The sequence below is a fragment of the Talpa occidentalis genome, unplaced genomic scaffold (assembly GCF_014898055.3).
Source record: "Talpa occidentalis isolate TD23 unplaced genomic scaffold, MPIMG_talOcc4v2.1 talOcc4.7, whole genome shotgun sequence".
NCBI lineage: Eukaryota > Metazoa > Chordata > Mammalia > Eulipotyphla > Talpidae > Talpa > Talpa occidentalis.
This window is the reverse complement of record NW_023605083.1, coordinates 92,683,100-92,696,005: the sequence shown is the minus strand read 5'-3', so window position 1 is coordinate 92,696,005 and position 12,906 is coordinate 92,683,100. Positions and strand designations below refer to the sequence as shown.

The following is a 12,906-nucleotide window of genomic DNA, read 5'->3' as shown; positions in this document are numbered from 1 at the left end:
GGTGGCAGGTGGTGATGCTGGCGTAGTCTGAAGCTTGAGGCTCTGGGAGGGACCAAGGAGCACCCCCTTACCCTCTTCTTTTGCAGGCAACTGGAGAATAATCGTCCGCTCCTCACACGGTTCTTCAAGCTTCAATTCTTCTATGTACCCGTGAAGCGAAACCATGGGACTGGCTCCAGCACCGGCCCAGCCCCTCCGAGTCAGATGCCCCCACTAGCCACAGACTCCCCAAGGCACCCCAGCCCTGCAGTATGTTTCCAGCCTTGCACCAAATGGGGTGGGAAAGCAGAGTGGACATAAGTGGGTTCCCGTCACTTGGAGGGAGCTGGTTGAAAGTCACCAAAAAAAAAAAACCAAAACAAAACAAACAAACAAAAAAAAAACCAACCATACAATCAGCTGTGTTTATAGGGTGCCTTGTCCTGCCTGACCTTCACCCCTATGAATGGTCCCTGCCCTGTATTTGGGGGTGACATTGTGTTATATGATACAGACTGAAAGTTGTCAGACCTCACCAAGGGCAGGGAGAAATCAGAGTGGCTGCAGATGCCAGCAGGGGTCTGGAGCTATGATGGCAGGCCTCCTGGGTAGCTGGGAATGACTCTGGCCCTTGCCCCAGGAGCTGGGCACGGTTCCATGGGCGGAGAGCACCAATGACATCTCCTACTACCTTGGCATGCTTGATCCCTGGTATGAGCGCAACGTGCTGGGCCTCATGCACCTGCCCCCTGAAGTCCTGTGCCAGGTGAGTAGGCCCAAGGTGGGAGGAGAGGGTCACTTGCTGCAGTCACCCAGCCTTGCTTAGAAGGCCCTGGTTGGGGGGATCCAGATTGGGGTCTCCATGGAAAACCAGGGTTAGCTAGCTGGAAAAAGAAGTAGATTGGAGAAGTAGATTGGAGCTTGGACCAGGGTGAGAAGTAGATTGGAGCTTGGACCAGGGTACTGGGGGCAAGGGGTGGAATTGCTGCAATGACAGGTGGGGTACTTAGAAGTATTGAAGGGACCTGAAGCTTCAGTCCCCATCCTCAAGTCCTTTTCATCCGGCATGGCCATGGGCGTCCCTGATGGCCCATGCACCAGGGCAGGAGGGGTAAGGAGTCTGGGCTGCGGGCCTGACCTGACCATTCTGTTTCTTGCTTCCATATCATCATCCCCCTCCTGGTTCTCTACCTTGGTATCTCTCTTCTGTGGGCATGTATGCACGTGTATGTGTGCACATGCTTCTCTGTATCTCTTCCTTTCGTATTCTCTCTGACTTTCTGTCCCTCTGGTTTTGGCTCCCCTGCCTGCCCCCTCAGTCTCTGAAGGCCGAACCCCGGTCCATGGAAGGCTCCCCTACCCCGCTGCCCATCTTGGCAGACATGCTGCTCTACTATTGCCGCTTTGCTGCCCGGCCAGTGCTGCTGCAGGTGTATCAGACAGAGGTAAGGTGCACCCTGCTCCCCAGGCTCAGGCAGGTGTCCCTCAGCATCCAGCATAGCCAGGTCTTGGCCTGTGCCCTGCCAGTCCTAGAGGGTCTGCCCCCCGCCCCATAGCAGTTAGCAGCCCTGTGTTTGGAGGAGCCTGGTGGGCACCTCAGGGATGGCCACACTGATGCCCAGGTCCTTGCCCTCTCTAGCTGACCTTCATCACTGGGCAGAAGACGACAGAGATCTTCATTCACTCCCTGGAACTGGGTCACTCTGCTGCCACACGTGCCATCAAGGCTTCAGGTGTGTGTTGCCTCAATCGTGATGGAGCTGGTAGGGAGACTGGGCCAGAGGGCCCAGGAGGTGGGACCCTGGGGGCAGGGTTAGGAGGGGTCCCGAGGTTGGGCCCTGAGGAGGGGAGCTGCCCCAGGGTACTGTGAGGGGCTCCAGAAGAGAGGAGTGAAGGGTCTGTGTGTGGCACAGGTCCTGGCAGCAAGCGGCTGGGCATTGACGGCGACCGGGAGGCCGTCCCTCTAACACTACAGATTATTTACAGCAAGGTAAGACCCGTAATAGGCCATTCCCCTCCAAGATCTGCTCCAGGTCCTTCCCCTGACTCCCACCCCGGAGCTGTATATGTTCCTGGACATATGAGCCTGAACCCAGAGGTGAAAAATGAAGATGGGTATATAGATGGTAACAAAAAGGGCTTTGGTGAGGTCCCCTAATGGAGAAAGCTGGATGGCAGAGCAGCGGGCCTTGGTGAAGTCCTGAGATTTGTGTCATAGGCTGCAGACAGAGCAGAGAGGCACCAGCTACACAGGTGGTGGGGAAAGCAGGGTGTGCCATTTTGGAAGCCCAGGCAAGGAGAGTGATCAGCAGAATCAATAAGGTCAGTAAGGTGAGGACTGAGAAGTGTCCCTGCGGTTAGCAACACAGTGCTCTGATGAGAGAGACAGACAGGGACTCAGAGTAGAGGCTCCCACCTGGCTCTTCTGGAACTCCGTGCCTAAGGCAGTCTCCTCCTGGCCCAGATGGATTCAACAAAACATTTTCAAGACTTGAGGTGCTCTCACCTCTGGTGACCTATGATCTGGTTACAGACTGACCCTCACACCAGCCCAGTGACCCATTGCTCCTCCTGGAGGTCTGTACAGGGGTCAGAGAGCTTTTGGTGAAGACACTGCAGACCTGGGTGAGAGAGAACTTCTGGGGCTGTGCTGACTGTAGGCAGTTCCCAGTCACTGGGTGGGTCTGGAGCCTCTTTGAAGCAAAGGCAGCAAGCCCTGGGGAACCCCTGGACTGAGAGGATCTGAGTTTGCTGCATTTCCAGGGGGCCATCAGTGGGCGAAGTCGCTGGAGCAACATGGAGAAGGTCTGCACCTCCATCAACCTCAACAAGGCCTGCAGGAAGCAGGAAGAGCTTGGTGAGGGGTTAGGCAGGGCGGAGGGGAGAAGCCAGTGGTGCAGGGCAGGGCTTCTGAGCCTGGTCTAAGCCTCCCTACCCTCCTCTTCAGACTCCTGCATGGAGACCCTGACGCTAAACCTGACAGAAGTCATAAAAAGGCAGAATCCCAAATCCAGGAAGGGCTTTAACCAGGTAAGTTCTCCCCTCTCTTCCAACACCACCTTCAGGAGACGCTTTGGGCATGTGTGTGCTCATGTATGTGCAGGGATATGCATATGCAGGGGTGTGTGCAGGGATGCATGTGTATGTGCAGGGATGTGCATATGCAGGTGTGTGTGCAGAGATGTATTGTGTGTGCAGGGGTGAGTGCTTGTACAAGGGTGCGTGTGTGTGCAGGGATGAGTGTGCATGTGCAAGGGTGCATGAGTGTGTGTGGCGATGACTGTGCATGTGCAAGGTGTGTATGTGCAGGGATGTGCATATGTAGTGTGTGTGCTTGTGCAAGGATGCATGTGTATGAGAGAGAGGAGGGGTGTCGAGGTACCAGTGGTGCATGTAGGGCAGGAGAGGAGAAGCAGGGTGAGGGGTGAAGTTTGGGGGTTTACACACATGTAGAGTGCCATGTGGAAGGAAGGGGTACCCTTATGAGCTGATGTGTATATGTGGGAAGGTTCTGAGGTGGACTCTAGAGAGCCTGCTCGAGTCCAAAGAGCAGGCTCCTTGTCAGGGAACCTGGGGACTCTCCTGGGGCAGACAGTGGACAGTGGGCAGTACAGTTTATCCTCAGGGGGCCCTGGCTTCTTCCAGACTTGGGTGAGGGTAGAGGCTAGAGGGAAGGCAGGGCCTGATTGAGGCCTTAGTTCCCCTCTGCTGAATTGGCCATTAGCCCAGGAGTGCTGCCAGCCAAGCTCTTGCTCCTACCTGCCAGATCTGGTTGGGAGGGCTGAGGGCTGGCGGCTCTCTGGACGGGCTCTAGTGGCTGACCCAAGCCTGCCTTCCAGATTAGCACATCACAGATCAAAGTGGACAAAGTGCAGATTATTGGCTCCAATTGCTCCTTTGCCGTGTGTCTGGACCAAGATGAAAGGAAGATCCTGCAGAGTGTAATTAGGTAGGAAAGGGGGGGCCGAGACTGTTTCTGTAAAGTGGGGGTCTCAGGAAAGGGGTCTGTTTCAGCTCAACCCCCTACCCAGAGGCCTGGAAGAAGCCAAAGGGACGGGAGGCCTGCCCTTACTCCTGCTTTGCCCACAGGTGTGAGGTCTCACCTTGTTACAAGCCAGAGAAGAGCAGTCTGCACTCCCCACCCCAGAAGTCCCCCTTCCCATCTGCCCAGGCTGCATCTGACCTTTGCTCCTTCCTCTGCCTGCCCATCATGACCTTCAGTGGAGCTTTGCCCTAGTGCAGCTCGGCACCAACCTGGACAGGAAGCCCTGGGGAGCCTCCTCTGAGACCCCCCCAGAGAGTCAGCTTTGAGCGTCTCACTCCCCATATCTCCACCATAGGCCCTGTCCTGGATCAGGGTATCACAGTTGGCCCTGCAGTGCACAGGGGACAGGAAGTTGATGATTTGTGGAGCTTCAGGGCCCTGTTTGGGGAACAAACATACTTGGGAGAGAGGGACTTGGCCCACCTTCCTTCAGATTCCTCATGGTAGGAGCGGGATGGGTAGCTGACCTCCAAAGGCCCGGGCCACTAGTGTGGTCTAGGATCTTTTCTAGAAGAAAGATTAAGGCTCTGGTGCTCTGGGATAGACATCTGTGTTTCCTTCCCAACCTGTGGCTGGGCCTACCTCTTCCTGTATCAAAAACTTGGCCTTTGTATTTGGAGCTCACTTTCCTCTACTCTGGGGTTCAGGTGGTAGAAACAGGAATGACCTGACTTCAGTGCCAGCCTTCGCCCTCTCTCACACTCAAATACCCAAACTTGAACACGTATTCACACTCTCTCATCCACACTTTACCTGTTTACTGTCAGGACGGGAATAGATTCGAGTTTGATCCCTGGCCAGGAAGTTGACCCACATGGCACAGACATCTCGTGACTCGTCTGCTGCTCCCCTCAGCAGTGTATTTCAGTCAGTCTTCCTGTTCTGCTCTCCACTCTGTCTCTGGTGAATCCTTTCACCCCCCACACTTCTGGTCTGTAGCCCAGTTCTTATATGCATGAATAAATAAATCTTAAATTCACTGGTTAGGCAGAACCAAGACTGCAGGCTAAGGAATGGCCACTTATACCTTCTGGATGAGGAATTGCCTTCATCAGGGTGGTGTGGGGCATGGGATGCTGCACAGGAGCCCCCACTTCACCTCCTCTCCTAGGTTGGCCCCCATACCTCAATCCCATTCCACTCCTTGGGTTGGAGATTCTATACACTGGAGTCTGACACTTGGCACAGGCTGCGAAGACCTCAGAGAAGTAGAGGATAGAGAGCTTGGTGCCTGAATGAAGGAGGGAATAGGTGATAGAATATGAAAACCAAACATTTTTGACTGCCAGATTGGAGTGATTTAAGAATCTGGAAGCAAATGTGGACTCAAGTGGTAGGGTGGAGGGCAGGGCTTGCACCAGGATTTGGACAGGTGGAGGTGGGGATAGTAAAATTGAATTGGGATTGTTGTATTTTGCACCAAGCCATACTTCTTTCCTATGCCAAATACTCTGGACCTCTCGGAACCCCTGGCCTTGAGTACTCCTGACTGGAGAGAACTGGACAGGCCCACCTCCTGTGCTGTCTGGCCATTCCGCCCCTGTTTGGATCATCTGTATTAGGTCCAGGATCCAGAGAGCAGTCAGCCATACACCTTCAATGTCAAAGAATTACAAGATTTAAATGGAATTTAATATTATTGTCCAATAAAATTTGATTTTTTCCTATATTTGATGACTATATTGCTATTTCCTGTGTGACAATTAACAACTAGTTTGATATTTCCCATAGAACCGAAGTAAGATTCACATCTGATAGTCTTTGCAAAATCCCGTAATCCTAGTCTAATCATGAGGAAAATGTCAGATAAATTCAGATTGTGGGACATTCTACAGGGTAATCTGAGCAGCTCTCACAGACCAAAGGGGACTTAGGAAACCTGAAAACTAAACAAAATATAGTGCCTTGATTGGATCCTGTAATAGAAAGAGAAAATTCATGGGAAAACTAATGAAATCCCAATAAAAATCTGGAGTTTTGTTTAAACACACAAACACACACACACACCCCTCATTGTCAAGTTCCTGGGTGGGGGGAGGTAATAAAAAAATCATCAGGATTTTTGGGGCTCAGCAATTAAACTGAGAGCCCCCTTCTCAATAGAAACAATAGAAGCTAGAAGACAATGAAATGACATCTTTAAAGTGCTGAAGAAAATTAACTGTCAACCTAGAGTTCTATACCTAGAATTATCCAATGAGGGGTGTGTGTGTGTGTGTGTGTGTGTGTGTTAACATGCTCATAGGAGACAATCTTTAAATATAAGAACACAGACATATTGGGGCCTCCCCTGGTGGCGCAGGCAGTTGAGCACCACGCTGTGAGGCTGTCAGCAGCCTCTGCAGCACCAGTTCAATCCCAGCCAGCCGGCGAGGGTCTCACATGGAGTGGCAGACCTCTCCTGTCTTGCCCGCTGCTCCCCTCAGCAGTGTATTTCGTCAGTCTGCCTGTTCTGTTCCCCGCTCTGTCTCTGGTGAATCCTCTCACCCTCCTGCGCATCTGGCCTGTACCCCGGTTCTTTTATAACTAACTAAATAAATCTTAAAAAAAAAAAAAAAGAACATAGACATATTGAAAGGAAAAGGATGGAGGAAAATACCATGCAAACCTAACCTCCAAAGCTGGTGCTGTTACACTAATACCAGACTAAGATTTTAAGGTAAGAAGTATTATAAAAGATAAAAAGGGATGTTTTGTAAAAATCAAAAGGGCAATCCAACCAAAAATAGCATAATTAAATTTGTGTGTATCCAATAACAACCTATCAAGCAAAAAATGGACAGAATTAAATTCTCCACAACTATATTGAAGGACTGTAACAAATCTTTCTCAACAGCTGATAAAACAAATAGATCAACACATATCAGTAGTGGGCCTCCCTGGTGGCACAGGGGTTAAAGACAGCACTGTCAAGCTGTCACCAGCCATTGCAGCACAAGTTCGATTCCCTGGTCAGTCAGGGAGGTGAACCACATGGCGCAGCAGATCTCTCCTGTCTTACCTGCTGCTCCCCTCAGCAGTGTATTTTGGTGGATCCACCTGTTCTACTTCCCACTCTGTCTCTGATGAATCCTCTCACCAGCCCCCCCCTTACCCCGTACCTCTGGCCTACACCCCAGCACTTGTATGCATAAATAAATAAATATTTAAAATATAAATAAATAAAAAACAAAAAACACGTATCAGTAGCAATACAGAGGACCTATACAACACAATCAACAAATCTGAATTCATTGAAGTAGAACATGGTGCCCAAGAACAAACAGAATCACATTATTTCCAGGTACAAATAGAATATCAACTTTCATATGATTAAAATCAAAGAGTACATTTTCCGACTACAATGTAAATCAATTATAAATGAAACAGATATTACTATAAAATCCCAACTGAGGGAAATTAAGCTCTGCATTTCTAAATAATCCAGGGGTCAAAAAAGAGGTACAAATGGAAACTAGAAAATGGAAACTAGAAAATATATTGAGCTGGTTGATTGTGAATATATAATTTTGAAACTCCTTGGATGCTAGCAATTCTTAGGAGGAAATTTATTGTCATAAAAATCGTTTCTTAGAACAGAGCAAAAACTAAAGATCAACTTTATATTTCCATCTCAAAAAAGCTAGAGACAGAACAGTAGATCCATCCTAAAGAATGTAGAAGAAAATTAATGAATCAAGAGCAGAAATCAATGAATTAGAAAACCAACATATTGACAATCTCCTAGCAAGATTGATGACAGAAAATAAAATGACCATTATCACCAATGAAAAAGAGGACACCCCTAACAATCCTACAGAACCTAAAAAGATAATAAAAGAATATTATAAGCATATCAATAAACTTGGCAATTTGGATAAAATGGGTAAATTTTTCAGAAATGCAATTTGTCAATCTGACAGAAGAAATGGAAATCTGGGGCAGGCTAATACATATCAAAGAAACTGAAATCATTTTACAAAATGATGGACAACCACTCATTTTTTACTGTCTCCGTAGTTATACATTTTCGAGAATGTCATATAGTTGAAATCATACAGTCTGAAGTCTTTTCAGCTTGGCTTCTGTCATTTGGCAACATGCATTTAAGGTTCCTCCATGTCTCCTCACGGCTGCTGCTGCTTCTTCTTCATTTCTCTTTGTTGCGGAATCATATTCCACCGTTTTGATGCATGAGAGTTTGTTTATTCATTCAGCTCCTGGAGGGCATCCTGGTTGATTCAATTTTTTGTCAATTATGAATAAAGCTGCCATAAATAATTGTGTGTGGGTTTTAGTGAGGACATGGGTTTTCCCAATGCCAGCGAGCACAATTGTTAGATCATGTGCATTAGTATGTTAGTTTAATTTAAAAAAAAGCCAAACTGGGGCCTCCCCTGGTGGCGCAGCCATTGAGCGCTGGGCTGCGAAGCTGCCCGCAGCCTCTGCAGCACCGGTTCGATCCCCGGCCACCGGCGAGGGTCCCACATGATGCGCAGACCTCTCCTGCCGCACCCACTGCTCCCCTCAGCAGTGTATTTCGTCAGTCTGCCTGTTCTGCTCCCTGCTCTGGCTCTGGTGAATTCTCTCACCCTCCTGTGCTTCTCACTGTACCCAGTGCTTGTATAAATAAATAAATAAATCTTAAAAAAAAAAAAAAAAAAAAAAGCCAAACTGCCTTCCAAAGGGGCTGTGTCCATTTTCATTCTCACCAGTAATGAATGAGGGTTGTGTGGCTCCACATCAGCTGCTGGTGTTGTCAATGATTTGGGTTTCATCAATTCTAGTGGGCAGGTAGTGGTATCTCTGTTGTTTAATTCCCTAATGTCGATGAGGTGGAGTCTGTTTTGATGTATATTTTCCATGTGTATATCTTCTTTGGTGAGGTATCTGTTCAGATCTTATGCCCACTTTTTAAATTGCGTTGGTTGTTTTCTTATTGTTGAGTTTTAAGAATGCTTTGTATAGGATGGTCTCTCCTATAGGAGGAATACAGGGAAACTGAACAAAGGATTAGGAAAAAGACAAAACTTGCAGGCAAACCATAGCTCTGAGGCATACAGCAGGAGAGGGGGACAGAGAGGGCTCAAAACAGAGGAGGGAAGAGCACGAGGGACTGGTGATGGCCACGGGTGCTGTGGTGGTGGGAGAATTATGGGGACTACACATGAAGGGAGAAATTAAATAGTGTACAAAAATGAACAACAATATAAGAAAATAAAATATATATACATATATAAAATGCTTTGTATGTTTTGGATCCCCATCCTTTATCAAATAGTTTTGGCCAATATTTTCTTTCAGTCAGTGGCTTGTCTTTCATTCTCTTAACAGTGCCTTTTGCAGGAGCAGATGGTTTTAATTTTAATGAAGTCTGACTCAATTTTTTCTCTCCTGGCACGTTGGAGCTTCCTCCGGGGCCTGGTCACTATCTTCAGACCTTTCCTGTGGTCCTTGACTTCTACAACGCCAGGGCAGAGAACACCTATGATCCCTACTGCTTTCTGAAAACAGACGCATTGGGAGCTTTCTGGCCCCTGCAGTTTTGCAAGCACAGGATTTGCATGAGGATGGGCCTGCTTGGTGCTTGCTTGGTGCCTGCCCAGGGTTCAGATGCCACTCCCCCACTATCGCATCCACCACACCCTCCAGCACTGGGGCATGGTTGCCCTGGCTGAGAAATTCTCTGTTTTCTTCAGGGAGAAGTGACTCGCTCATTTCCCCAAGTCTCTGAATTCCTCTATTTCCTCCCTGAATCCTAAAAAAGCCAGGGGAAAGGAAATTGCCTCTGGTGGGGAAGAGAAGAGTGCAGTGGCAGACTGTCCCCACCTGTGCTGGTTCATTTCTCTCTGTTTCACGTGGCAGGACACCTGTGTCCTGGGCTCAGACCACAGTCCCAATGTTTTAGTCAATTCAGGTTGCTGTAACAAAATACCACAGAGGAGGCAGCTTAACATTTATTTTTCCCAGTTCTAGGGACTTGGTGGGAAGTTGACGATCAAGTGCTGGCAGATTCAGTATCTGATCAAGTCTCTCTTCTTCGGTTGCAGACAGCCTTCTTCTCTCTGCATCTTCATACGGCTGGTGAAGGAAGCTCTGGTCTCTTCTTCTTATAAGGGCACTAATTCCATCGTGGGGGACTCTACCCTCATGACTTCATCTAACCCTTAATTACCTCCCAAAAGACCCACTTCCTAATACCAATACTGAGGGTTCAACATATGAATTTGAGGAGAACACACACTCAGTCCACAATACCTGGCAAGTATGAGTATGTGTCCCTGGAAAGGTGACTGTAGTCACAGTAACAACAGCAACTACAACAATCATATGCATCTGCCCCTGTCTTCAGAGGGTGAATGGGAAGAAATAGTGCCATTCAGGGAACTTCAGAAATTAGGGCTGGAACATTGAGTCATTGCAACCCAACTAAGGAGTCACTACTGACTGTCAAGCTAGTGCAAGCTGAGAGATCAGCAAACATTTCACAGCATTTACAGTACATGTGCCCAGCACTTTGTGCTTTGCATCCTTGTGTTAGCTCTCTTATGTTTCCCAACTGCCCCCAGGAGGTAGGTAAGCTCAGGCCCCAATTTACATAGGGGGAAATTGAGACAGAGATGTGAAGAAACTTTCCCAAGATCACAGATGCAGCAAAAAGGGGATGCCAGGATTCAAGTTCAGACAGCTGAGCCTCAAAGACCCTGCTTTTAACTGCTATGCTACGGTGCTCCCTCAACCCCCCTTATGTGGTGGGGAAACAGACCCAGAAAAACAAAGTTCACACAGATATCTAGGAGGGATGACTCCCTTATAATGCAATTCTCAAGGAGTTCTGAAGGCTTCAAAATGAAAACTACACTCTTCAGTCTGTAGGAATGGTGGGGGTGGAGAAGTTGGGGGCCAGGTTGGATGAGGAGAGGGAAGCTGGCCCCAAATGGATTGGCAGGGCGCCAGGTAAGTGTTGCCACTGCTGAGGGGAAATAGGAAGGAAGCCCTGGGGCGAATGTGGCTCCCTGCCTAAGAGCTGGTCCAAGGGGGTCTCCTGAGACCTTTGGAGAGGTAAATGGGAGGGAAGGAAGGGAAGCAGAACAGTTTTATCCCACCCCTTAATCATAGCCTCCTCCCTTGCATGGCTTCTCATCAAGAAGCCATCTCTAATCAAAACTGTAGCAGCAAGGTTCCAAGACCAGAGCCAGAAATTGCCTAGAAGCTGACATTCTGGGGACTGAGAAAGCCGTGGAGGGCTTTGCAGACATACTCTCCAATCCCTCAGGTTATAGATGAGGAAACCGAGACCCAGAGAGAAGGAAAACATACAGATCTAAAGATGTGCTAAGATGGGGCTCAGCCAGATCACTTGTCTCCCGTGTGTGTGTGTGTGTGTGTGTGTGTGTGTGTGTGTGTGTGTGTGTAGACCCCAATTTGCATGGGGTCTTTTGTTTTCTGACTAATGTCCCTGCCATCTAGACTTGCCAGCCAATCCCTCTTCTTGGTGGAGGGAGTTCATTTGTGAGAAGGAAACAGCAACTGTGATAGGCATTTTATATGAATATGGCTCCTGAGCCTCTTCCATGTACTGGGAAGCCTCAGACTTGTTCCCCTCCTTCCCCCCCTGCTCAGCTCTTCCAGAAAAATCCTGTTCTGGTGGAACCTGAGGTATCAGGGAAATAAAGAGACGGGTTTGGGGCCAGAGAAGGAGCGCCCATGTGAACTTCCTCTCCTGGCTGACTGAGAAAGGGGTTGTAAGAGAAGATCAGCCCAGTGGTGGGCAGCCTCTCACCTGATTCAGGGTGTCCTACGATGCTGAGGAATTTGGAAGACAGGATAGATGCACTTGGAAGAGAAGCCTGAATTGGGGGGGGTGCGGGTGTCACAAGGTTTTCCTCACCTTGAAGTATTGTTCGTAGAAGAGGGAATGACTGCCTTTCTCTTTATTTCCTGTCTTGACCTGTGTAAATGTGTTACTAGTCCAAAAAAACATTTAGATTTAAAAAAATGAAACAGAGCTATAGGGGTACTACGGCAAGTCAGTAGGACAGTGGCCAGCTAGAGATAGAGGACAGGTCGCTGTCTGGGGGTTTTCACCTGTGTGCATAATTGCAAGATCACACAGGCTCAGGGAACAACAATGATGGGGTTTATTTAACAAACAGTGGAAACAAGGATTTCTTAAGGCCACCAGTGACTGGCGATCTCACCCCAGGTAGTGTCCACAGTGTCTAGAAGTCTCAGGCAAAAGGCCACTTATTCAAGATGGTGCTCTCCCACCAACGAGGGCCTGGAGCTCATGGCACATCAGTAAGCAGAGGGCCAGGATGCAACTCACAGTTGCAGCTGGTGATGCTCGCAAGTGGGGGTTAAGGGAAGGGGTCTCTGAGATGATATTGCAACCTGCAGCAACAGTCTGAAGGTTGGGATGAACAGCACCAGACGCTGGACCAGACAGCAGTGGAGGCAGCATCACCAGTGTTACAGTTCTTTGTGAGTTGCTGGCACACACCATCAAGAACCATTTCTCTTGAGACACCAGACCTGGGGCCTTTGGTGCTCCTTTCAGGTGGTGTCAGCAGCAGCACCATTGGGAGAAGCAGCTGCCAGTTTGCTGCGAAGCTCTTATTAGGCTTCTCTCTTCAGAGGTCGGCTGCTGGATGCTTCTTTCTTTTTTGGAGGCCAGGGCCAGTGTCAGAGTGTGTGAGTCTTAAGCTCCTTACTGGCCTTATATCCTTTGCTGAGGTCCCCCACCTTAGTTGATACCGACCTGATTGGATCATTTTCAATTCTAAGTGACCGATTGGACCACTTTAGAACCAATCAGCCCATTTGAAGCTGAAGAATTAACTAAGGAGTTGATGAACACCATTGGTCCATTTAGCTTGAATCTCATTGGTCCATTCTATCAT

At 48.6% G+C, this 12,906-nt stretch overlaps 1 protein-coding gene across 2 annotated transcripts in view; it reads left to right on the top strand.

The window, feature by feature from the left end:
- Nucleotides 1-12,906, top strand: part of LOC119232047 (phosphoinositide 3-kinase regulatory subunit 5) — a 137,477-nt gene that overhangs the window by 60,952 nt on the left and 63,619 nt on the right. Inside the window, exons 11-19 of one of the 2 annotated variants that reach the window (XM_037493967.2) lie at nt 87-249; nt 620-745; nt 1,299-1,424; nt 1,619-1,712; nt 1,893-1,969; nt 2,743-2,836; nt 2,927-3,009; nt 3,819-3,928; nt 4,069-5,491. In XM_037493967.2, coding sequence (XP_037349864.1) covers nt 87-249; nt 620-745; nt 1,299-1,424; nt 1,619-1,712; nt 1,893-1,969; nt 2,743-2,836; nt 2,927-3,009; nt 3,819-3,928; nt 4,069-4,216 — 1,021 coding nt within the window. In that variant the 3' untranslated portion in view covers nt 4,217-5,491. Of the gene's footprint in view, nt 1-86; nt 250-619; nt 746-1,298; nt 1,425-1,618; nt 1,713-1,892; nt 1,970-2,742; nt 2,837-2,926; nt 3,010-3,818; nt 3,929-4,068; nt 5,492-12,906 lie in introns of those variants that run through there. The other variant, XM_037493932.2, reaches the window with a different exon arrangement.